General features: G+C 45.2%; 4 protein-coding genes across 5 annotated transcripts in view; 2 read left to right on the top strand and 2 right to left on the bottom strand.

Annotated features, from left to right (window-relative positions):
- si:ch73-335l21.1 (insulin receptor substrate 1-B) overlaps positions 1-9,107 on the top strand; it is a 30,897-nt gene extending 21,790 nt beyond the window's left edge. Inside the window, exon 4 of the mRNA XM_062449244.1 lies at positions 6,205-9,107. Coding sequence (XP_062305228.1) covers positions 6,205-6,212 — 8 coding nt within the window. The 3' untranslated portion in view covers positions 6,213-9,107. The remainder of the gene's footprint in view (positions 1-6,204) is intronic.
- Positions 9,108-14,619: 5,512 nt separating this feature from the next.
- On the bottom strand, positions 14,620-18,853 carry LOC134009780 (uncharacterized). The gene is made up of 3 exons (XM_062449433.1): positions 18,532-18,853; positions 18,332-18,390; positions 14,620-17,834 (listed from the first exon to the last, which is right to left on the bottom strand). Exons 1-3 carry the CDS (start codon positions 18,549-18,551, stop codon positions 14,932-14,934), a joined length of 2,982 nt encoding a protein of 993 aa, XP_062305417.1. The 5' UTR covers positions 18,552-18,853; the 3' UTR covers positions 14,620-14,931.
- Positions 18,854-18,993: 140 nt separating this feature from the next.
- si:ch73-335l21.4 (E3 ubiquitin-protein ligase-like) lies at positions 18,994-20,179 on the bottom strand. 2 transcript variants are annotated; one of them, XM_062449435.1, is made up of 3 exons: positions 19,659-20,179; positions 19,449-19,542; positions 18,994-19,396 (listed from the first exon to the last, which is right to left on the bottom strand). In XM_062449435.1, exons 1-2 carry the CDS (start codon positions 20,116-20,118, stop codon positions 19,484-19,486), a joined length of 519 nt encoding a protein of 172 aa, XP_062305419.1. In that variant the 5' UTR covers positions 20,119-20,179; the 3' UTR covers positions 18,994-19,396; positions 19,449-19,483. The 2 variants fall into 2 exon arrangements, with proteins under 2 accessions (XP_062305419.1, XP_062305418.1); XM_062449434.1 differs by lacking the exon at positions 18,994-19,396 and having other exon boundaries at positions 19,423-19,542; positions 19,659-20,177.
- Positions 20,180-24,172: 3,993 nt separating this feature from the next.
- On the top strand, positions 24,173-25,715 carry si:ch73-335l21.2 (RING finger domain-containing protein). The gene has a single exon (XM_062449630.1). It carries the CDS (start codon positions 24,492-24,494, stop codon positions 25,122-25,124), a length of 633 nt encoding a protein of 210 aa, XP_062305614.1. The 5' UTR covers positions 24,173-24,491; the 3' UTR covers positions 25,125-25,715.
- The last annotated feature ends 134 nt before the right edge of the window (positions 25,716-25,849 follow it).

The raw sequence follows: 25,849 nt of genomic DNA, 5'->3' as shown, positions 1-25,849 counted from the left end.
GTTCTTCCCAGACTGTCCAAATCAGAGGCAGTCCAGTCCATCCTTGAGGCCGGCACTGTCTGTAGATGAAGGATGCCCAGAATACCATACTGCAAGACGTGCAGTAACTAGTGCAGTAACGTGCAGCATGCTAGTCCAGCCCACCACATGCTATACTCACACCCACACTAAACACACTCTTCTCTCTCTCTCTCTCTCTCTCTCTCTCTCTCTCTCTCTCTCTCTCTCTCTCTCTCTCGCTCGCTCGCGCACGCACGCACACAGTGGTTCTCCCTGAGGCAGGGCTGGTTAAATCTTGTAGAGGGAAGAGAACACTGTGTGATGTGGACAGACTTATGTAACATGTCACAGTGGAACTAAGACTCGTGTTTACTCTGCGCCATTATTGGGTTCCGAATGGTCATTAACCTTTATGTTCCCTCTCTCTGCGACGTCACACGCAGCCTTCCGCAGCCACAAAGGGCTCGAGCGAGCGCGTGTGTGTGTGTGTACGCAGCTAGCAATGGTAGCGTCGCATTTTCACACAGCAGAAAAGTGCCTAGGTAGATGAGAAACGGGTTATATTTGGTTGTGTGTGTGTGTGTGTCTTTGTCCCAATGTGCATTCGCGACAAAAATAAAAGCCAAACCGCTTTCAAAAAATATATATATTCCGACCTTAGCTGGTGCACAGCTACGCTCCATGTGGCCAAGCCTCTGATGCCATAGCAAAACCGAGTCCAATCAAAACCAACCGCCTTGGCTGAGGACCTGTTGTTCTCCAATCAGGTGTCCCGACACAATGTGCTGCCCACTGGTAATCACCATCATTACGCGCAATGTTCTAACCCCCGCTAGACGAGCGCCGCGGCCGAACACGCACAAACAGTCGCACGCACCCCCAGGACCTAATCTCCAGTGCATTAGCGTTTATAAAAAGGCCCTGAGTCCCTGCTGGTGGGGAGGACATGAAAAGCACACCATCCGTGTCGCACTCAGTAACGCTCCCCGGTGCAGCGGGGGGGGGGGGGGGGGAGGGTGTTAGGGGGACTAAGGCGTTTACGTTCGAGCGAGGGAGGATGGAGGTCAGGGGCACATGCGCCCTCGGCTCCCTTCTCTACTCTTGTTAGCGCTTTATTCCCCCCCCGTCTCTGGCCATTAGTTGTTCACATCGCTCATATTTATCAGCGGTGTGTGTGCGCGCCTACTTAAGGTGCTTGCTTGGGTGTCTATGGACGTGTGTCTGTGTGTGTGTGTGCTTTTCCATTGCGAAGTCAGTTTTGAGGGGGAGGACAGGCTTTTAGAACACAACTGAATATGAATGATACCAACAGACAAGCCCCCATTAGGGAGACCAATGTGTGTGCGTCACCTCGCCACTGTGTGTGTGTGTACACCTAGGCATACACGTGATGCATTAATATGCATGAGGCTGTTTGTGTTTCTGTTTGCCGTAGTGTAGACTGAATACACGTGTGTTTGTGTTGCCTCGTGGCCTACCTTCAGAGTGTGTGTTGATATTCAAGATATGATGCTGCATCTCGCTGTGTGCGTACGTACGTGTGTGTGTGTGTGCGCTTTCATGTGTGTCAGGTGCGAGAACATTTCCACCCAGCACGGTTAAAAACAGCATCGGTAGAATGACATGCTTTATGACCAGCCTTGACCAGTTACAGCTACTGTTACCCGGCTGTCCAGCAGTGATACATGACCCTTCAACACACACACAACCACACACACAACAGGCCTCGTGTTCCCTCTAGTTTCAGGCCTCCGCTGTTCAGACTGGGGCGGTCAGCCTGGCAGCACATGCACGTGTCCTCACCACATAACCCCCAGAGACATTTTATTACGACTGTGGAGAGGGAACCAATGTCCCACTATAAATCCTCGAACCGACCTAAATACGGACGGAGGGATGAAGGAAGGGCGAGAGGGGGGGGGGGGGGGGTTAGGGGGGAGAAGATGGGGAGCAGGGACATGTGTAGAAAGAGAGGAATCTTTGTTGGGGGGGCGGTGGGTGGGGGGGTCCTCTCTTTTTCTGGTGTGGAGAAGAAAGTTTAGCCCCACCGGCCCCCTATTGGACGACTCTGAATTCCACCAGTTCATAGATAAATATTTGCGGTGTCATGTTGGGCCAGCCTGGCTGTCCTCCACCCGCACACTCACACACACACACAAACACTTTCCTCTCATGGTACCTAGTTTCACAGAACCACAGTGCTCTGAATTATACCGCTATGGTTACACTCTGTAACTTAAAACGAGAGAATGTGTAGTGGGGGGAGCAAGACAAGACATGACACCCCCTTTGGCTTCTGTTAAGAATTGCACAATATTCTCACGACTGTAGCAGAGCCTGCTGGAAGGATGCAGCACAAGGACACACACACACGCACTGGGAGAAGACGGTAATCCAAGAGACGTTGAATTCTACCCAGTGTCATGGGACAAGATTTCCAACTGAATGCCTCAACATTGACCACCCAGCCCCATCTCCCATCTCGACTGACGTTCCTCCCCGACGATATTCAGACAGGCCTCTCCTCTGCCTCGTGGCAAAACGCAGCAATGGTTCTCTGAGATGAGAATGCTTCCTTAAGATCCTAACCTGACTTAGGGAAACAGCTGAATACACTGTGTGGCACAGGACCCGTCTTTCCCTCCGTTTTGTATACGTCTGCATTTGAGCAAGAAGCTGCAGGTTCGATGAAGAGCTTTTCCTAGGAAGCCACACTTCATGTGATAAACCGTTTCAGCACAGAGTGTGTTTGTTGTAGACGCTTCTGTGAAAGCTTTGGCAGAAAGCGACCCGACTGGTCGAGTGACGGCCGACCACAGGGAGGGAGAGAGAGGGGACGTCTGGCCTAGTCTGGAAATGGTGACGTGAAGTTCGCTCTGGGCTAAATCATTAGTTAGCATAATCGTCACTATAATTAGTCATTAGAGTCTAATGCACTTGGCATGTGTGTGTGTTTTGGCCACTAGCATGTCCTCACACTGCCTCTCCCAGTCTGGAAGTATGGGACAGGATGTCTGACAGATCAAGATTCAAAGCCAGATATCACATGCTCGCTCTCAGAGTCTATGGACAAACACCTTCATTCCTGTGTGTGTGTGTGTGTAGCTCTGAACACACACACACACACTTTAGTTTTTTTCAAACAAACAAAAACAACAGATGCCTCTCACATGGGGCATTCCCTCGGACCCACACATTCCATCTGAGCCGTGTTCTGGAACACTCCCACACACTCCCACACACACACACACACACACACACACACACACACACACACACACACACACACACACAGAGCCTCAATCTTTGGAGTTGGTGGAGGCCTCCCTGGTTTTACCTGATTCACAGTCTATATCTCTCAGCTGTCACACTCTCCCTCTCTCTCTCTCTCTCTCCCCATCTATCTCTTTTCTCTTTCCCTGTCTCTTCTCTTCTCACTTTCTCCTTATCTTCCCTCTCTCTCTCTCTCTCTCTCTCTCTGCCTCCCCCTCCTCGCTCTGCCCTTTGCTCTGTTCCCCTCTCTCCCACAGGGGCTTTCATAACACCTCTTGTGCTATGGGCCCCTGAAGTGTGTGTGTGTGTGTGTGTGTGTGTGTGTGATTGCACGGCCCTGTGTGGGTGTGCTCACATTTTGTCCACATTTTTGTCTGACTGTGTTCTGTCCCTGTCTGTCACTAGAGCATTGTGTATCTTGATGTGCCAGGGTCAAAATCCCATACTGCATATACTGTTTGTACTAGCATTTGTACGTGCACACACACACACACACACACACACGTGTGTACACACCTGCATAAACAGGATGTTACATGACTCGTAGCTCGCTGTCTTCAGGGGCATGAGGGTGATTGACAGTGCAAGAGGTCAAAGAGAAGAAGGTGTGTTACAGCGTGCATGCACAAACACGGTCTCTCTCTCACACACACACAAACAGCTGTAGCTCTTAGCCAACGCGCGCAGACAGAAAGCGAGAAGGGAAGCGACCTGAGCCGTGTCTGGAGGTGAGAACGGGAGCTTTCGCCTTAATGAACCCCTCCAGTGAGCCCTCACAGACCAGACGAAAGACGACCGCGGGGAGGACAGTTTATTGGCTGGACCAGGACAGATATCCCTGCCTGCCCTCTGACTTGGAAAAAAGCCTGGGGGAGCGAGGCAGGACACACACGCCGCACGCACACTTATTCCCCCCATTATGACATCGATTAGACCACGTCTGGAGGGACGGAGCGAGGAAACGAATGAGATCAATAGACGAGTGGCCGCGGGGGGAGAGGGAGAAAGAGAGGGATATCTGATTACTGGAGTTAGGAAAGGAAGCATTTCCTGTCTGGTCATATATGACTGCCCCCGCTGTGCGTTCGTGACTGTGTGTGTACAGAACGGGACATATCCTGATGGAGGAAGCACCCACCAACTTCAATCTTGTGCTGGTCATGTGACTCGTCACGATCTGTGTCGGGGTTTTGGTTAGCTGCACTAAGGCCATCAAGCATGTGCATCATCCATAACAGACACGTTTGGTGTGTGTCCTCAGATGTGTGTGTGTTCCTGTTTTCTTTACGTGTGTGTGTGTGTGTGTGTGTGTGTGTGTGTGTGTGTGTGTGCACCTATGCATGTCCTGACTGTCTCCTCTGGTCTGTTTTTGGTCCGTTAGCCCGATTGTTGGGGCTTTTTGGGACTGACTGCTCTGGCTTGGCAGGGAAATGTCTGTGTTTTTGGGGTGGGGTGGGGTTGGGGGGGCTAAATATAGCACTGCACCAGGAAGAAGGGTGGGTTGGGGGGAGGGGGGGCCAATAAATATAGAGGAGTGCATTTCCTTTGGAGACGATTAGAGAGCAAGGCCAAGGAAAGTATTTGTGTGGGGAATATGAAGGGAAGGGAACATTAGGAGCACTTTCCCTCACTCAGTTTGGGGTTGTGTTATGGTAGTTTGATACCGAACCCGGTCCTTTTATTAAACTGTTCATTTTTGGAGACGTACTTTTTTTTTCTTTTTTTTCTTTCTGGTAAGATGGGGTTTTGCTAAGCGCTCATGAATGGAATCCAAATTAAAGGGCACTTCTGGGGAATTGAAGTGTCAGGGTGCCAGTAAGCTATGGCATGTGTACCTCCTAAGCCCCGCCCCTTAAGCATCTTGAACACAGCATCTCGGTAACCCTCATCCTCTGTTAGTTATACGCCTGGTTTACGCTATTGTGTATTTTCATGGGACTGTCTGCACAGGTGGGTGTGCTCCAAAGATTGTAGTTAGATTCCAGAATTCCTAAGCCAAAACATTTTTGAGGTTTTACTTTTACGTCCGTATTTCGGCGCTGTAAAACCTGCCCGTGGCCATTTTGAAAAAGTACAGTCAACCGCCTGTTGTACTTAAGGATCGCACTGACAGGTTATGCACAGTCAGTACAAATACGCAATCGTGTGAACCAAGTATTACTAGACCCGCAAGGCAAGTAGACACACTGCATGCCACACCTTACTGTAAAGGACTTTCCCCATTTATATTTTGTTTTTAATGTAATGCTGTGGTGGGAGTGGGGGTATAGTTGGAACTGTACTGCAGTTTTGCTGCCCCCTCCTCACCCCAACCCCACCCGCAACCACTCCCCCACCACCCCCAACCCCACCACCCCCCTGCTTCCGTGTAGCCTAAATATCCCGGTCTGTCATGGCAACGACCCTTTCCTCTTTTATCAAATGTACAGCTGGTTCCAAAACAATGACATGTGTTGTGAGTGAAACACTGCACATTATGAACTTTTCTACCCTAATAAACCAGTTTCACAGTTGCATGAAGGGATGTGTGAAGCACTGGAAACCCTGCCTGAAACCACACTCTCCCCACCCCTCTCTCCCCAGCCCTCTTTCCCTCCCTCCCTCCCTCCCCAGCCCTCTCCCTTCTCATTGACCCATGTGTTTAGCTTCAGCATTACAGCCCTCTCCCACCCCCTCTTTCTCTTTCTTCATCTCTCTCTCTCATGATCTGTTTTCCATACCCACGTCTGTTGGGCTTCACTGTATATTTACGTTATGGTCACAATGTTCGCTGGATGATAAGCGCACATTGATATTCTACATTTTTATCATCAAACAGTTCTGATACGTGTGTTAGTGAGTTGTTAAATGTCATAATATTTGGTCCTTCTCCATATCCTGTTCTCTTGTTAACTCAATGTTCCACCCTACTATTTCCTTTCCTTTTTTCAGAATGCTGATGTCCGTGCCCTTGGAATCATGGGAAATGGAGTAATTGCGATCCCTATGAGCTCCTCCGCATCCTTAAGTGACGAGCCAATTGGATCGAGGGAGGAGGACGATTAGACACGCCCCAGAAGCACTTTGAAATGACATCTTTATTTTCCCTCTCACTTTATTGGTTGTAACAACCAATAGGGATGTATATGATAAAGACTTTTGGCTGCTCTTATCGCAAGACGAGAGAACTTGAAAACCAATCAGAAAGGAGTACCACGATTTGACGCCCGACCAGGAGCCAATCACATTTTCTCAAACTCTCAAATTAGATTCTCAAATGATACCCAATTATCCAATCAATGTACTCGTGACAAAAATATAGAGAATGATAATGAAACATATACAAGTATATGTCTGCTCACTCAAGTGCCTCCTTTATGTTTTTGATTGTAGCCATTTGACAAAGAACTTGGCATTGATTAATGAAATTGAAGAAGCTTTGGTTTTTGGTGTGCATTTTTGAAGTAAAACTATTCCACCAGATGTTATCTAAAAAAAGAAAGGACTGGTACTTGCATAGGCCTACCGTATTATTGGTGATAAAGTTGAGTGGTAGAGATGAACATAAGGTTAGTTAGCTATCAGCTGCATTGATTTAGAGATTTAGCTTTGTTTTTGTCAGTTTAATGTGATGTTCTCTTGTTGTTGTTTTTTCATGAAAGAAATGTATCCCCCACATTTTCCCCCTCACTTGCATAAAGTTCTCTGCCCACATCTATATAGGTTTCCAACTTGCTCTCATGATGAAGTCTGTGTGACAACGGTATGCTACTTTGGCGCAGGCGAGTAGGGCCTACACAGACATTTGTGTAAAATAGGTCAGATTAGCATTTTGCTAACATAGGCTAGGCCAGATTAGCCATGTGCTATATGTGATAATAGGCTATGCTAGATTCTCATTAGAATTACTGGAAAAAGTGAGGTGTTATTAGTGTTAGCATTATTAATTGTTAATTCAGATTAACATTGTGCTTGTATAGGCAAATCATCCGCACTGCTAACCACAGCTCAGAGAAAGACCCCTGACAGATCCCAGCCAATCCAATTAGCAGCTGAACCATTAGCTCCATAAACTCAAATAATTAGCATGTCCTGAGTTGCTAATCCTCACTGTGTTGAGTCACTAACGGGCATGGTTAATATACTGTACAGACAGAAAGCCATATTAACGTTACTCAACAGTAGCAAATGCAGCGCTAGCTTTGAGAACGTTCGCAATATGTTGTTACAGGGCTCCCAACTTTGTTTAGATTTTTTTTTCTTTTTTTCTGATGTTATACTCTTCTGCTATGCATAAGCACTAAAGTGCCTGTCTGCTTGTATGTGTCTGTCTGACCCTGTCCTCCCTAGCACTATTAGGGCTATCCGTGCAGAATATAGCTTGTCTATTTTTCCCCCATGCGGTTGTACAAATCTGTAAAGGTACTTAGTTGAGGTTTTGTTAATGATGAATATGACTCATGAAATGACTTGACCAATGGTCCCGGCTTTATGGGGTTGGTGCTGTTTGCTTTGCCCCAAAATGGAGGACTCTTATCTCTGGGCTCCCAGTGCCAAAACACAAGGAAAGGAAAACTACAGAAAAGACCAGACAACTGATACTATTACTACGCTGTGATTCTTTCAGACAATACAGGTCTCAAAAAACAAAAACAAAAAAAAGAACATTGAGTTTTGATGTCTGGTTCTAAAAGCTGTTGTCACCCTGTCTGCTGTCTTGTATTTCTTTAGCAGCTTGTTAGGGACTCTTCTTGCCTCAGTCTGTTTCAATTTTCACACATTTCGAAATAGACATTTACCGTTTGCCAACATGTCATGACATCTTGATTCATAATTACATGGAGGAAGCCCCTTACCCCCAGAAGGAAAAATATCACATATTACTACATTAGCCTCCTAAGGCGATTTTATATGTTCCTGTCTGTCTGCCCGCCAGGGTCGCCTCATGCACTTTCTCACCCGTGTCACATGCCTAGGGGGCCAGAGGGATACAAAGCAGCTTTATGACAAGCTGATTGGGATCTTTGGTCTGACGTATTACCCTTAATGGTGGCTCATGCAGTAGTGGAAACACAGCCCGGTCTTCGGCCTCACTGTGTCGGGTGTGTTCCACTCCGGGTTCATAGCCTGGCTTGACATTTAACCTAAGGCAGAAGTGGACACAAACGCCCAAACACACAGTGAATACCTGTAATGTGGCCGGATACTTAGGGAAAATGTTGCGACAAAATGAGTCTTCATCTGTAAAATCGGTCATTTGCGTCAAACCAATTTATATAAATTTATTTTGCTCAACTTGACTCCCAAAGCAAAGTTTGTTGATGTCTGCTATAAGAAGACATGCATAGACAGAAAAACATTCAACATGATATAAAAGCACCTCACAAACAAGGATCTGTGAGCAAAGTCTCTATTCAAGTCTACTAAGAAGAAGTGACTAAGAGGCAAGAGTGTTGTCTTTACATTGGCTATAATAGCTACCTTGTTTATAAAACTTGTGTTAATATGAAAATTGATGTTGACAATGACGTATAATGAATGAAGTTTATTTAGGAGAGAGCTCAGTCTAAACAGGTTCTTAACCAGAATAGGGATTGAACAGGATATTTATCCTTGGCAGTACTGAAGTTGTGCTATTGTTCTCCTCTGCAGTGATAGTGGGTTTGTGATGTTTTACAAAGAGGACTGGGTGACACGGCCTTGATCTGTAGCTTTCTTTCCTTTTGAAAAGGATAATCAGCAATGGAAAATAGGGATTTCTATTAGCCTGTGATGTAGACAACTTCACCTTTGTTGCTTGAGAAAAAGGAAAAAAAAAATTGTCAAAGAAACAAAAAAAACAGTTGAACTACAAAGACGTGTTGTTTTCTTTTATGAGAGCCACAGAGACCTCTCCCTGGGTGGATATCAATCAGGACCCTCTACAACAGGCGTCTGTGAGGCAGCACGGATTCACATGAGAAAACAGCCACACTCAGATAAGCAAAGTGCCTGACACAGTCACAGCTTCATGGGGCAGGAAGGAGAGCGCTCGCATTTGCATGTAAGGATACACACAGGCTGTAACTGTTGTGCAGTTAGCTAAGTGGCATTGCAAAGATAACAGAATGGTTATGGTCAAAGCTCATGAAGGTGATTAGTCATCATTATTGATAACATCATTCCCACTCAACAGTGGCTAGTGGCCAATACAGTTAATCACTCAACTTACTAGTTTATGACCCACTGCAAGTGCTTACAAATGGCACTCCCTTTCAACCCCCTGCCCCCCCCCCCACATCCCCCTCCACACACATACACCCTCTGTCAAACACACCACCCCCCCTCTCTCATATCACTTCAATCCGTTTTACTGGGAGGATAAATCTGTCTCACATCGTAATCACCCTCTACTCCTCCCTCCTTTCTTTCTCTTCCCCCGTCCGAAAACCGGCAGCATTTTGACACCGTCCTCGGCTTCTACCCTCGCAGATGGCTGAGTATCTCGATCTCAGTGGATGTTGTGCTCCGAACCTCCGTGGAGGATGAGTAGGCATGAGCGCGGACACCTGTGGAGCACCTGCATGGGATCCGCACAGGTTCCGTCCTCTCAATGTCCCGTGCATGAATAGGGAGAGCGAAGCGGATGAAAAAGGCACGTGTCGTCACCTTTAGAATATCGGAGGTGGTGCGCCCAAGCCTGAGGACTGTAAGAAAGCCACATGTATCTCCTCTTTCGCCCCATTCGACCTGTTTTCGCACTCCACGTGAATAAGCATCAGTTTTCACCCTCTGTCACCTATCTAACAGCTTTTCCCACCGTTTTCTTATATCTGGTTTGTGGCAGTTGGAATACTAAAGGTTACTATTTCAATTTAGGTTTGGAACCTTAAATAGTTCTGTCTGACCTAAAAAGGGTTCTACCTGAAATATTTTTGGCGGATGGTTCCTTATTATAGTTTTATAAAGCCCTCTTCTTTCTGTTTAGTTTGCATAGCTTATCACTAATGACAGATCTGTTAAGGAAACTTGCCTGCATTAGAGGTCTGGTTTTCACTCCTGACAGGACAGTTAGTGGGACACTGAGCTGGGCTGCAAATTAATAGCTTTTCATTTAGAAAGAGACAGGCAAGTAGGAGGGGAAAAATGATTAAATTAAGATGCACTACTAGGTAGAAAGAAAGGGTGGATAGGTTTTAGGATCCCACTTCCATTTGGTCTCTGTCGTGGAGTTGTTGTAGCAATGCCCCTGCCCGGTCATTGTAGCGTTGGTGGCTTGTGATCTGTCCCCAGTAAATCATGCCATAGAGATGGGGGGGGGGGGTCTTGGGTCTGTGCCGAAGCAAGGTAGAGGACATCGAGTTCAGACAAGAATAGGGACAGACTGTGATGTCATGAACCTGGAGAGGAGAGAGGCTGATGTGATTCTCCACGCACATTTAAATGTGGAAAAGGGCAGTTGGATTCTGGTATTACTTTCATCAGGCTGACCAACATTCTATGAAATAAAAAGCAAAGAGTAAAACCTCCCACTAAAAATCGGTCATCATAAATAACAAGATAAATATAAATATTCCTGGAGAGACGTAAGATATACTCATAACAAACTGCAGTCCCATTCAATCCAAGATTTTAAATTGCAGTTGGCAAGTTACCTCACAATATAAAATAGCAAAGAAAGGATTATAGGATTACACTTTCAAAATGTCAACTTTCGGATCAAACCTTTGAAATTGAAAAGAGAATAATGTCTGCCATGGGATGAAGATTTGTGTGACTAAAACTAGATAGAAACACGCATACACTTCTTTCACAAGACAATATATGAGGGAAATAGTTCATCATGTATTTGCCAAACATTCCTTCCTCCCCTTTGCTAATGTTATGCTTGAAATCTTGTTAATGACACTCAGTTCTATTCACTACTCATTTAATAGTCACCAGTTACTTTAATTTATATATTTAATGGTTTTATTTGAATGTGTCTAACGCTGTTGGGATTCAAATGTTGTTATCATGCAAAAACAGTAGGAGGTAGAGAGAAAGAGAGCGCTGCAGTGATAGATGGTGAGAAATGGACGAGAAAGAGTGGGGGCCAGTGTCTGGTAAAGACAACAGGTGGGTTTGTGCAGGCTGCTTGGGCTTGGTGACAGTTCTCCATCTGGTTTATGTGTGTGTTTGTGTGTGTGCGTGCAAACTTTGAACTTTGTAGTAAAACCAAGAACAGGGATATCCAGTGTGCTCCGGCGTGGTTTGGAGTTGGCCCAAAAAGTCCCCTAGTCACAAACACGTCACAGTGAGGAAAACACACAGGCTGCAGTAGAAACACACAGGCTGCAGTAGAAACACACAAGCTGCAGTAGAAACACACAAGCTGCAGTAGAAACACACAGGCTGCAGTAGAAACACACAAGCTGCAGTAGAAACACACAGGCTGCAGTAGAAACACACACACACGCTGGTGGACACTGGAGAAGAGATATATCAAATGCAACAGGTGTCTTTGTTTTTAATTTAAATTAAACCCATTGATGTAGGGGTTGGACGTTTTAAACATACTTCATGGAGCAGATGAGGTCATTATCTTCAATAATGTTTGTTCAGTAGCATCTCCATCTAAATAAAACTGCTGAAATACTTCATTATGTTGTGTGTGATTTGTTCCACCACTGTACCAAAAGACTGTCCACACAGGCTTATATTGGCAACAATTGAGGAAGTTTTCCTGCTTTATGACTTCCTGTCTAGTGCAGGCGGACAGGAAGCTCGCTGTGTGTTTGACACGGAAATAGGTCAGGCTCCTGGACCAGATGTTCTAGAAACGCGCTGTGGTACGGTTTCCCATCTCTGACACAAATCCAGCACAGGGTTTCCATTTTAGAGGCCAAACTCCATGAACTTCTCTTTCTACAACTTCCTGGCAGTAACATGATTCCACATTCTTCCCTTTAAACATTTTAGGGTGAATGTTGTTATAGCAACAAACCAAAACAATGAAAAGTTGTAAGCAATGTCTGCAGATCAAATCACCTACGCTTTTCTTCGCATTCTCTTTGTTTTGGATTCTGAATTTTATAACATATCTTGAAGCTTACATGTTGAATGCCTCATAATCAGTGGTACAAGGACTTTGGACCAGTATGGACATTTCACAAATCCTTCTGGCACTTTGGAGGTAGTTTGATTTACAGACATTCATTTTTTATGTATTTGCAGGCCCCTTTCCACCCCTTTCTCTTGTTCTCCTCCACTCCCCTTGCTCCCTCCTTCTTTCACAAAGTGTACTTAGCCAAACAAAAAGTATTTCTCTGTCTTTTCCTTCCCTGTTTTGTCTTCTAATTCTCCCCCTCCCCACTCCTTCTCACACATCCCTCTGCTTGCCCCCTGGGAAAAAGTGGGCATCATATCTTTGATATGTCGGTTTTACGCACTGCATACGCAGTTCGTTCTGTTACTCTGTAGTTTTTGTCTCGGCGTGGTGAGAAGAGGAGGAGGCTCAAAAACATAAAACTGCCACATGGAGCGAAAGGGGAAGAGGGGGAGGAAGGAGGGGGCATGAGGAAGGAGGGGGCTGGGGGCGACTGGGAGGCCTCTACGCTTTATTTTCCTTGAAAGCTCCTTGCGAACTACAGACACATGGTACAGAATTCCCCTCACAGTTGGGTGTGTGTGTGCGTGTGTGTGGTGGTGTGTGGGGGGGGTGGATGGGTGGAGGGCTTGCTGGCACAGTTAGGGAGGAAGAGCGAAAGAGAGAGAGAGAGAGAGAGAGAGAGAGAGAGAGAGAGAGAGAGAATGTCACACATGCTAATTATGCACACAGACGGAGGTATGCGGTCGGACAGAGAACAGTCTTGACAGGCACAGCCCTCTTGATGGGTCACACACCGAGCAGTTTGAAAGAACCGTCGCTCCCCCACCTCAGTAAGATCAAATCAGGAAGGCGTGACTCACAGGACGCAACGACACAAGCCTCCGACAGCCCAGCTCTCTGGTCCTCAGGACTGAGAAGGACTCGTCTGGGAACCTTCACTGCTCTACTTTCCACGACTATCAATGGAGGGAAAAGGGGATTGGGGAGATGGGGGGTGGAGGGTTGTGTTGTGAATGAATCCAATGCACAATGTACAATTTAACCTTGATTGGCGGGTCCCTCTCTCCCCCACCCCTGCCCTAAACACGGTGGGCCCTCCATGTTGCAAAAGGAATGGCGGTTGAGGACGAACTGAACACTGGTATTTCTTTATGAAGGGCTGGGAAAAGGTGAAAGGTCAGCTATTGTGAATGAGACCGTAGGGAATGTGACTTGAGTCTTGCACTGTGCTGACCCAGAAACAGAATGACACCTTGGTTCATAACGGGAGGTTTTGAAATGTGTTGGTACAAAATCTGTGTTCTTGAATCAGGTCATTTTCTTGATCTGAAAATGTAATCACTATAAACCATAAGTAAGACTAGTGGGAAATTACACATAAAATAAATCAAACATATGCGACATAAAATCAATCAATGTGTTTTCAGCCTTATTCCATCTTGTAGGACTGTGGTGATTTGATGTGCTCTGCCACATGTCTGTGGTAACCTAACATGACACTGCTGCTTGGAGACAAAACAAACTGAGAACACCCTTGAGGATTTATAAAAGAGGCCACACGCCACCTAGTGGAGGAACTATGCACATGCACTTAAATCCTCTACTATGCACAAGCACTTACCTGTAAAACATTGCTGTTCATTTCCCAATTTTCCAACAATCAGATATGTATTATTCTACATTAAAACTGTAGGGTTTCAATCTCAGTGATATACATAACTTTTATACATAACTTTTTCTTCTCTCTGTTCATTTTGGTTCAAGTGAAAACAAACCACGTTTGACCCCTTTGTCTTTGTATTGCCACTGTATTTCCTGTTATGAAAAAGGACTGATAAAGTTCTCCATTACATTGCATGTGTCAACTCTGCCACCAGACAAGAACAGAATGCTTGAACCTCTTCATTATCACAGAGCAGATGGAAGGCCTGTGTCAGCAGTTTTCGACAGGGGCCTGTGTGAACCGAACAGATGGGAAAACCATAATTTCATCAACAGAAGTCCAGAGGTTGTCCTCCCAACCCCTTGTATATGTGCACCATGACAATATGCAAAGGCATTTTCCATACAAGCCTATCATTACACTCCTCAGAGCCTTCCCACAGAGGGGAGTCTTGGTTTTCGAGCCGGTCTCTTGAGATTAAATATTAGGCTGAGCTAGGACCATCATCCAGGACATTCTGTCTTTGAGGTCAGTACAGAGTAACTTTAACTTCCAAAACACTAAACCATATTAGCAACAAAATAACTCCATCGTAAAAATAATGCATTCACAAAAAATATGAATACAAAAGACATTTAACTGTCCACTTTCAATTAACATTTATTGAAAAACAAACAATTGTATTCACAAGTGCTAAACATTTACGCATAAATACTACAAAACATCATGTGGATATGAGCATGTAAACTGATGGGAGGTCCAGACATCTTGTCTAGTTCTCCGTGAGGGATGGGTCACCTGTCCTGGGTTTGTCACCTTTCTCGTTGCAGCTGTCCTGTGACAGATCTCCTTTGGCAGTTTCAAAACAATGCTACCATCACAGGCCAGTGCTTAAACCACTAAACTTCCAACTTGGTTTGCTCTCCCCACGCCCTTGACTTCCACTCTAACCAAGCCTCAGCACGCTGATGTCACCCCCTGCATCAACATGTCCTTCCTGCCTGGGGACTCGTGAGGCACTCCTGGGACCACCTCCACCCACGGAAAAGAAAGACCCACTGGACGATAGGTCCCTCCTAATTGGAGCTGGGATTTGAGCATGTCCCTCCTGATTGGCTGTCGCTTTGGCGTCGGTTGTCAAGTGTATCCGGGTCAGGGGGTCTCCAACTCGTGGGCGCTTTTCAGGTGTAATGCTACTGAAAGATGCACTTCCTGCAACATCAGCAAACTGGATAGGCTTAGAGTTGATATGCTTGTTTAACCCAGCTTTGGGTGGAAAATGTGTCCTAATGAAGGTAAAGGAGCCATTATGTTTTTGGGCCATTGGTAATTTGCCCTTCACAAGTTTTCCTCTCACTAGACTACTTGTGGGCTTTTTATACAGGATATCATACAATGTGGGGGCTATTTTGGTGGCAGCAGTTTGGGGTACTGGTTTCTCTTGGACAGGGGATGGGTTTTCGGGGGTTCGACTCACAAGGTTGGCCACTACCGCCTCAGGGCCGGCCTGTGGTCCCCAGGAAGCTGGTAGAGCATTGGTAGGTGTTCCTATTTGGGTCCCAAGGTCAGTTGCTGTAGCAACAGGCTGTGCGTTAGGGTCAGGTATAGTTTCGGATGCAGGTAGTTCCAAATAATTCTGGGTAGAATTGGTATTCTTGGGTGTAAATTTAGGACCACGGCTAACAGTCGTATTTCGTTTATTTCCCCTCAACCTGTAGATGCCGAGGGCTGCTTCTCTCTTTGAAAACATCTCATTGTTGCTTCTGGGGACAGTGGTACTTTGGTCCAGCACAGGGGAGGCGGTAGAGGATTTGGGCATAACGGATAATTGTGTGGGATTTATGGGTTGCCAGATTGGCAGGCTGCCAGGTTTGTCTGAATTTTGGCGAGTCTGTGTTTTGCCAAGTCCATCTGATACATTCTCTCTGTAGGGAATAGAAGTAGGATCAGGCGGGTATGCAACTGTGCCCTCCCTCTGTCTAGAGGCAGAACTCAAAGGAGATAGGGTGGCAAAGCCCCAGGAAGAAAACTCTCTTTTTTGATTTTCAAATAATCTTGGGTTGTGGGTGTTCTCATGGGTGAGGACTGGATCCGTCTTAACCAGACTGGCAGTAGGTGGGAATGTGTTAGTGACAGATTTGCTTGCGTCATCCCCGGTCGATATATGAGGATGAACAATAAAACCGAATCTCTGAGGGGCCAGTGTTGCACTGGACACCGGTTGGACTCCACTTTCTAGAAACGGATGCTTTGTATTGACAGACTGGCCATTGCTGGCAATACTAGGGTTTTCCTTAGGGGAGCTGCTATACTGGAAAGGCATTGCTGCTAGATTGGCTAAAGGTTTGACATTATACTCATTACTTTTGTTAATAGTAGCTTCATTATTTCTAGAATGTAAATTGAGGCCTTCCATTTTTTTGGAGTGAGATCTTACAGGAGTGGGATTGGTTGCTCTGTTCTTGCCAAAGCCATACTTCTTGAAAACCGACGGATATTCGTAGATGGTATTACCAAAATTGTGGTTCTCTGGTATTGACTTTCTCTGCGAGGACTCGTCGATGGCTCCACGTGACAGTTGGACGTCATCCACGGTAGAAACCAACCATGACTTGTGAGGTTGATGGTCCAATCCCTGGAACCCGTAAAGGGGGTTGACGTTTGTGGATCGCCCTGGATTGTATGCGGCAGCCATCTTATCCCTTTGGAAGGAGGTCAGGAATGAGCGCTCAGGTCCAGGTGCAATACCTCTGGTGTGGCCATCCCAGGGGTGCATTGCAAAGCGATCAGGGAGGGGTCCCCCTGGACCTGGGTCTCTTCCAGGAGAGGGGCTGGGGGTGGGCGATGGAACAGAAGGGGCTACGTCAGATGGACCAAAGCTGTATCTTCTGGCCACAGGCTGAAATCTGGAATCGAAACCACGGTTGAGAACACCAGGTACTTTTGGGTGACTTGGTTGAGACAGGAACTCCTCTTGTGACGATGGAGCTCCACTGTTGTAGGAAGACCGATGCATTTTAAAATGAGGTCCAGCTTGTGGATTCATGCTTGATGAGGATGTGGGACTGTTCACGCTTCGGGAATTTTCACTGTTGGTTAAAGATAAACGGTTTCGGGCAGGTCGCATGTGTCCGTAAAGGCCATGGGTGTCCATATCTGGGTGGTGTTGAGTGGAAGGTGAGAAGTTGTTAGGGATGGATTTGCTTGTATCATCCCCAATTGACAATCTAGGATACACTTCTAAACCTGATCTAATTCTCTGGTGGGTCCGTGTTGCGCCAGACACTGGTTGGACCACACTTTCTAAATCCTCATCAATAGTCCTTGTCTTAAACTGGTATCCATGTACTAACTGGTCTGTGCTGGCAATACTGGGGTTTTCCTTAGGAGAGCCACCATACTGGGAAGGCCTTGCCCACCTAGAGGCTGGAGGTTTGACACCATATTCATAACTTTTGTGAATCACATCATCAGGCCTAAAATGTTCACTGAGTGCTTTCATTTGTCTGGTTCCTGTGAAGCTGTAGAGCCCTTGGACATTTTTGGGACTTCCTTTAACAAAGGATGTTTGTAAATTGGTTATAGAATGATAAACTCCTTGTTCACTGGGAGGCAAATGAGCCGCCTCTGCTTGGCGAGTCCTAGGTTGAAAATCCTTGTAAAGGTAGGCTGGGATCTTCCTGTTTCGGTGGTTCTCATCCGTACTCGTGTGTGCAGCATCTGGTATGGATTGCTCTGGCCTTGTGGTTTGTTCAGCAGAAGATGGGTATGGGTTGTAGTGGGAACGCCAGAAATTCACGCTCTCTGTGCTGGGGGAGCCTTTCACTTGGGCAAATTCTCTTCTTTTGCCTGCCAGGGGAGAGTAATCAAGTGAGAAATGGATCAAGTGATCTCATTACATTTTATAACATCTGTGGAGGCTCAGAATTAGTGGGCAAATGCATTTCAAATTCTTGTTCATGTTGGGTTCTGAGATTACTGAAACTGAAAATGAATATATGCCTCTGTTTAGACTGACTTGTCAGTCAGCCTGGTCATTTTAGAAAAAGTTAAGCACATGAACCCATGGATGTCTTGCCAGCTCCAGTCTTGTTCTCTAAACCCTTCCATCTGCTTATGTGAGCTCAGTTTCATATCAACAACACAGCTTGCAGTCAAACATTGACTTGTGTCATGCAAGAATAAGTTGAGTAAACAGACAGGCAGCTCTCTATGTTTACATGTATTGATTATATGCATATGACCTCTGATAAAAGGAGCCACTGCAACAATCCATTAGCATTTTTATCAGATATGTAGCAATACTTTTTTTGTTGTTGCATTGAAATACATGAGTAGCTACTTACTGATGAAAGCATCTGAACAGTCTTCAAACACAGATAACACAAGGCACACGATCAAAAGCCTGCAGGGCACAAGCGTTCATTTTAATAGGCTACACAGACAATTCTTCCGGACAACATTATTGGCACTCTTGAGAAAACATAGCAATGGAATGCTTTAAAGTGGCAAGTGGAATTTTCTTCATTAGAAAACTAAATCTTACCTGAAATGATTATTTGACATCCCTGCGACTAACCACAAAAAACGACACGGAATTGTGACAGTTATTAAACTGTCAAACAAAGATTACAAGGTGCGAGTCAGTGTTTTTTATCCCCAGTATCTGCCGCTCAAACGGTGCCTGCACTGACTCTGTACCCTGTGATGAGAATAATTAGGTGCACCTGGTTTGTATAACCTTGCTTTGCGACAGCACAGGTGCAGCCATTGATGTTGAGTGCTTCACGTATTATGAAGGCTAAATCTGCACGAGTATTTCCTGCCTAGTATTGATTACTATTTGGTTTTCAAGAATAGTGTTCATTTCAGGTTGTGAATAATAGTCTATATTGTATTTCATTGTCCGTTGGAAAAGTATTGTTAAGTTGCCTATATGCCTATTTGTCCAGTTGATCGATCTCTATCCAAGAATTCATTGACACATGGAACTGAAACCAACAAAACATGAATATAAATTATTGTATTTATATAAAATCAATAGCCAACTCTTAACAATAAATAAGCAATATGAAAAATAAATACAGACGTGCATACAGTAAAAACCTGTCAGCTCGAGCACCAACAACAGTAACATAGGGCCTATTCCTTAGGCTTAATTAAAGCCAAACCGTCCGTTTTTAAACAATTTCCAACACAACACATCAGTGACCGCATTGAGAGGCTTGAGAATGACAATCCATTCACAGTGAGGGGTTGGGCTATAACTGAACTAACCCTCATTGTAAATAGGGGAAGAGATGGCCGAAGTGTATGTGCACTTTTTCTTTCCACGGAGTCTAATACTTTAGATGTCCTTTCACAGTCATATTTGTTTCAAAAGTCGTCTTGCAAGGTTCATTCCTGAGGTTCTTCTTCGCACCGGCGATTTTCGGGACTCAGGACCCGACTCCATGGCATGACAAGACATGTCTTGATGAGAGATGTTGCCTCAAATCTCAAATGATGTAACATGACATAAGCGCGAGGTCTCGCATATCGCTGTCAGTCATACAATCTGTAAAGAAAGGTGAAAGGTGATTTTAGCAGGTGTTTTTTGAAAACCAGATTATACGTTCCATAACAAGACAGCGCATGTGTGCGGTGTAGACAGAGTAGGCCTACGCTACTTACGTGTCCCGCGCCTCCGTTGGGTTTGGCCATTCCCGGTGATCTTTCCCCATAGGCGACACATCGAACGGCGAAACCTTCCACCTCCTGCACGGTCCGTTGATACGTTTTCCTCGGCGGGAGTGTCAGAACAAGCTTCCTCCTCATCCACTTCCATATCCTCGGTGTCACTCGCTTCAGCATCTCCCGCGGCGACCAGCAGCTCAAGGACGCATTCGTTAGCCGGAAGAGCTCCTCTAACCTGTCCACCTGGGACAATGGTGATGTGTCGGCATAGCGGACATCCAATAGTTTTACCCCGGCCTGAACACACCTCCGTGGGGTCAGATTCAAACACCAAGTGTCGGGAGAGAGTCACTAGGCAACTTTCGCAAAAACTGTGGTGGCATTGTAGCTCCCGTGGGCACCGCAATCCTCTGTTGAAGATTTGGTAACAAATTCCGCACTCGAGTTCTGAACTCATTTTGGTTAGTTTGTCGTTTGCTCCGTGTCAAAAGTAAACTGGAGGAAGAAGGGAATTTACTCTGATACTTATGTCCTGTGTGTGGGAATGCGTGGGTGGAGGAGGGACTCTCCTTTGGCATAGTGTTCCAAAACCAAGGCAACGGGTGACTCATGCTTCAAAATACAGTGATGTCATATCACGATATAGTCAAGGTAGTCTGCCCCTCCCCCAAACACACACAAACAAACGCTATAGCGTAGGCTATGCCTCTTCGTTTACACAGCGCACACTTTTAATACTGTTTAAAGATTGGCCTCCATTGGTCTGTTTGATGTTTATATTTGATTATCAATAAAGTCATCAATGTTTCTGAACGTTAAAGCAGTTAGGCTAAACAGTTTTCGTGAAATGACAAGTTCTGCTTTATTACAGAGCAATCAAGCGGAGCTGGTTCATGAGACGCGAGACATAGTGCGTCACTAGCATGACGCAGTTGGGGCACACGTTCTCTATTACAAATGTATTGTACCTTGTGAAATAAAGTATCAAGTAAATACTATACTGAGTCCTCCTGCCTTAACCATTATTATCAGCAATAGGCCTACTACTAATAATCATTTTGTCACAGGTGTTCGGAGGTGTTGGGGGGGGGGGGGGGGGGTTGCTACCAAATCTCACGCCAAGGTTTTTGGAAAAGTTGGCAGCCCTGCTATCTGCTGAGAAGTCTTCTGTTGCCACTTAATCTTGAGATCTGAACTAGAACTAGACCGATCTGTTAAAGTTTACTAGGCTACACCAAAATTAATTTAGGGTCGTCTGATATGACGCATTCCAATGCTAAGTAAAAGTCTGCATACAGGCCTACTCAATTACAAGCAATTCGCATGTCTGTAAAACAAAGCAATTATTTTACCACGTGTTGTGAATGAGAACTTCCAAAACAAACAGCACGTAGCCGTTACTCCCTCCCAGTCGGACTGTTCCAGAAATTCCGGCAGCTCCTCCCGTTTACTGTCATTCCTGCGAGGGGAGAGTACTGTAGCCTAAATGACGCAATCTTATCCGTCACCACGGCAATCTTCAAACAAAGTCACGCATAAATCTGATAAGCATAAATATCCATTAAAGGGCACTTCCTCCCGCGTCTAGCACAGTGAAGCCAAGAGGATCTGTTTTGTTGTGGAGGAGAATATATATCTGAATGATTGTGTTATTTAACTGTGGCTTGTTTGATGTGTTTTGATAATGGATTACTGAGCCATATTCCCACGTGCCGACTGTTTTTACGCACAGAAGGATGTTTATAAGTAAAAGGACAAGGGTCAAGTGAGATTTAATTGAAAGGACTATCCTATTTGAATGAAGAAAAAACTTTGCATATGTGTTTTGATGTAGCCTATTTGATGTACAAAATGTATTTTTTGAAATCGTTAGTAAAAAAAAGTTGCAGTTATATCCACTTAATCTGACTCTAAAATGATTCATGTCGAACATCAAGTCGTGTTTCAGTTCCTTGTCTACTAACAATGTTTCATGGGAAGTACCTATATTTCATGTGATCACATTACACAGAAGCCGTCAAACTCACGTGGTAATATATGTAAGTAATAAGTAAAACAATAGGTGTGTTCGACTTCATGCAGCACCGGCGGCGCCTTGAAGTTGAGAATGCCATTGGCTGCTTCAAGACAGCCGGGCTGCAGGCGGCTGCAGGCGACGCCGGCGCTGCATGAAGTCGAACACACCTATTGTCTACTTGTTTTGAAACGGATGCATCTTGTCACGGCTATTGTTATAATTTGACATAAATATTTATATATTTATGACATAAATCTATATATATATATATATATATATATATATATATATATATATATATAACCCTATATTTCCCTTGTTGACTGGTCATTTAGGTGTCGCTTATAAGAATGTATGTGCAGTGCAGTGGACTGGGGCCACACATTCAATGAGACACGTATCCAAATTCCCTGGCACACCATACTGTATATGCCTAAACACAAGCACGCACACAAATATAAACTTTTGCTCTTGTGGGCTTATGTAGGTCAGTTTTGTTTTAGTGGACTGACTCATGGATATGAGCCCTCTCTAACCTACTTGGTCTGGCTTGTTTTGCTGGTATCCATTTTCTCAACAATGCAAACAAAGTGGGCTGGCATTACAGTTTTGAACTTGAACAACCCTGTCATGTTGACTGTCCATCTCCTGAGTTGAGACATTTAAAGCGATATTGACGTGGATAGTTTCAGCGAAAGTCATGATGGCGGCCATGTAGGAGGATAGTCCTGGTTGTCCCAACAGTGTCTTGGTTACCAAGCACATCACCACGGGGTTAATTAATGTCAGGGAAACCGGGAGGCACCCATAAGTCCTGAACAAATGAGGAATGAGAGAGGGATGTCTAGGGATGGCTGCAAAATAAAAAATAAATAAAGAGAGGAGGAGGAGGAGAGACAGCATGCAAAAGAGCAAAAGTCTATAGAGAGAGAGAGAGAGCAGGGGGGATAAAAAAAAAAAAACGAAACTGTGTGGTGAAGTACACAAAGGGAGAAGGAGAGGAAGGCGTTGGAGGGGTTGTTCGTGACATCGTTGGAACTATGAGGTGTTGTGTGAGAAGTTCCAGGCTGGACATGGATATCGGAGAGCATCCTGCTTGAAGAGGTGAGTGGACGGGTGAGTGGTTCCTCTCATATCTCCAGCCCTGCATACAGGGACCAAGTGTCATCCCATTCCACCATTGGGTGCTGTTTGTTTTAGTCAGCTGACCTACATAGACAGACAAGGTCAACATAAATAGCATTTATATTGTTATTAAAACGGTTATATAGAACACACATTTAACATTCTTCCGTGCGACAATTCTATTCCTTGCTATGAGCTTTGTTTGGGATATAAACCAAATAATCATTTAATAATCAGTCCATTAGGCAAAACTAATAACTGCACAGACAGACACTGCACTGATGAAGTTAGTTAATTATAGAATATGGTTTACTCTGATTGTATTCATTTGTAATGCAAATGCACCATACATACATTTCCTTTAATCCTGAAATTGAAGATGCTTTTGTTTTTCTCATATACCCAGACCAGTCAAATACAAGGGAGACCCTTAACTGCCAGGCAACCAGCCTCATGTGAGACAGACCTGACCTGTTTTGTCCCATGGTAATGCAGGGTAGGGACTTGAATGCTTTACTGGGTAACAGACAGTGTGATAAACACAGGTAATCGGCAGGGAATTCTCAATGCAGTGTACAGTATGTAACAGCTCTAATGGTGGATACCATTCATACAACTCTCAAACAACTCTCTTCTTTTTTTATATTATCTATATCTCTTCACATTAACGTCATATGTAACTTTAACGTCATATGTAACTATAGCAATGATACGTTGTTTGTCTTGTTTCTCATTTATTTGATAGTAGTGTTTGGCCAGAAGTCACGGTTACATTAAAAGGGACATGGCAGGGGCTTTAATACTTGATTTTAAAGCACAGTACTGTGGAGCAGTGATTTTGGTCGACCTGGGGTGAACCCTTTCTGTCTTGCTATTTCAGGGGAATTTTAATGAAGCTCAGCAGTGCCAGTAAAACCATCGTTCTCTGTGTCCATGGTGTTTTAACTAGCCCTCAGTGAAGAATACCTGAAAACAAACCAACTACAGTTGAGAGAGGGGGGGAGGCAGATAAACAGGCTGACAAACTGAAGAAGGGTTAGCATTGGAAAGAGAGAGAGAGAGGCAGAGGAAGACAAAAAAAAGAGAGAACAAAGTAATTGTTTCCATCCATGGCTTCTGTTTTCCTTAGTCTCCATACGTAGACTTCCTCCCAAAGCTAAATAAAATGTGTGGCCTGAAGGCCTTCTATATGAAGTGAGAAGTACTGGTGGTGGAAGGGTGGTAGTGTGCGCGGGGGGGAGGGCAGTGTTCTCAGATTGGTGGGGGGGATGTATGGCGACTATGACTTACATACTTTGGAATCTTGGTAGAGAACAAGTCAGGAAACAACAGCTAGTCTAGGTTCTAGAGTTTGGCACATTCTCTTTACAGTTGCTACTCGTGTACTGTTATGAGAAACAGGAGCAGTTTTCTACATAGTAACTTTCTAACAATACATTTCATAATTGATGGTTCTTTGCCTTTTCAGGCGTGTAACGTGTTAGAGTTGTCCTCTATTTCCCCCTCTGTTACAGTTCAATAAGAGTAACCAGAATGCCTAGTCACAGAAATAATAAAACAGGAGTCCTGTTTTTGACGATGTGCTCTTCTGCTCTTAGGTTTTTTTAGAGACATTAGCAGGCCTCAGTCAACCGTCCCACTTGAGGCCTCAATCTCTCCCGCCCTCCTTTTTTCTCCCTGTCCTCACCATGGAAGACCCCTCAGCCTCATTGGCCCATCAGGGGGACAGGGCACCAGCAGCGGCCCCGCTGAGTGGAGACTCCACAGAAGTGGAGTGCCCCATCTGCTACCAGGAGTACAACCAGTTCAACAAGTGCCCCAGAATGCTCGAATGCCTCCATGTCTTCTGCACAGAGTGCCTCCACAGGATCCAGCTTTGCCCCTTGAACTCCCCGGACCCCCATGGCCTACCTGCCATTAACTGCCCCCTCTGTCGCCACACCACGGCCCTCGCGTCCGGTAACGCCCTCTCCTTGCCCTGCAACTCCCGGATCCTAGCGCAGCTGCCACCCATGACCTTCCGCATGCCCGTGTCAGTGGCGGCCCAGCTGGCCACCGTCACCCAGAGGGTGGTGCTCTCCCTGGAGGCCAGCAGGGAAGCTCGCTTCATCATCCTGCCCACGGTGAGTCTCAGGGTGGAGCAGATGCACCCCGAAGTGTCCCACGGCAGGGCCCCGGGCCTGGCGGGCGAGCTGGAGGTCATCCAGCAGCACAGGAGCACCCTGTTGTGCGTCCAGCTGCTGGCCCTGTTCTTCTGGGTGATGTTCGTGCTGACCTGCGTCATAGGGGTGGTGTTCGGACATCGCCTCTTCCACTTCTGAAGGAAAGGAGGTGTCGGGACAATCCAAAACTGAAAAGGAATGCTTCCTTCCTTGACGTTATCTTGCTTAGCATGAATGCAAGAGACGGAACAGACATTTCAATGCAAATCATTCTAGTTATTCTACTTTCATGTCAACTGTTTTGAGATTTTTGCAATATAAGGAGTTTGCTTGTTACTGGGGCTGCATTGTGTATGAAACACATTTTATAGAATTATTATTGATAGATTAATATTGACACATCACTAAATTATAATGTTCAGCAATGCATTTCAGCTTTCTGTACAGATGCCATCAGTTATGTTCTTTTGACAAGGAACATGACTGTGCTTTTGTCTTTGTTTCCCTGATAAAGGGCTCTCTCTAGTGGTCTAATGTGGTAGTCATCTGAAACTTTTTGGGACATTCCATATAGTTCATTAATTGCATTTACCTTGCCTCTCGACTATCCTTAGTAGGTGACTTGTGTTATATTTATGTTTACGTGATGCAACTTTACTTCAGGTGGTGTTATAGTAATCAGGAGAAAAAAACTGAGAGAAATGTGCTCTAAAAGAGGATTACTACAATTTACAGGTCTTACTGAGTGAATAAAAGCTGTTTTGTTTCAAATTTTTGACAGTATCTTCTTTAGGTGGACCATGAATATTTTTATGAGTCGGGGGGCAAGCTGGAAGAAAACGTAAAGGATACTACGTCATACGCCGCGTTGGCTAACTTGCATA

The sequence above is a fragment of the Osmerus eperlanus genome, chromosome 23, assembly GCF_963692335.1.
Source record: "Osmerus eperlanus chromosome 23, fOsmEpe2.1, whole genome shotgun sequence".
In the NCBI taxonomy this organism is placed as follows: domain Eukaryota; kingdom Metazoa; phylum Chordata; class Actinopteri; order Osmeriformes; family Osmeridae; genus Osmerus; species Osmerus eperlanus.
This window is presented reverse-complemented; position numbering and strand designations above follow the sequence as displayed.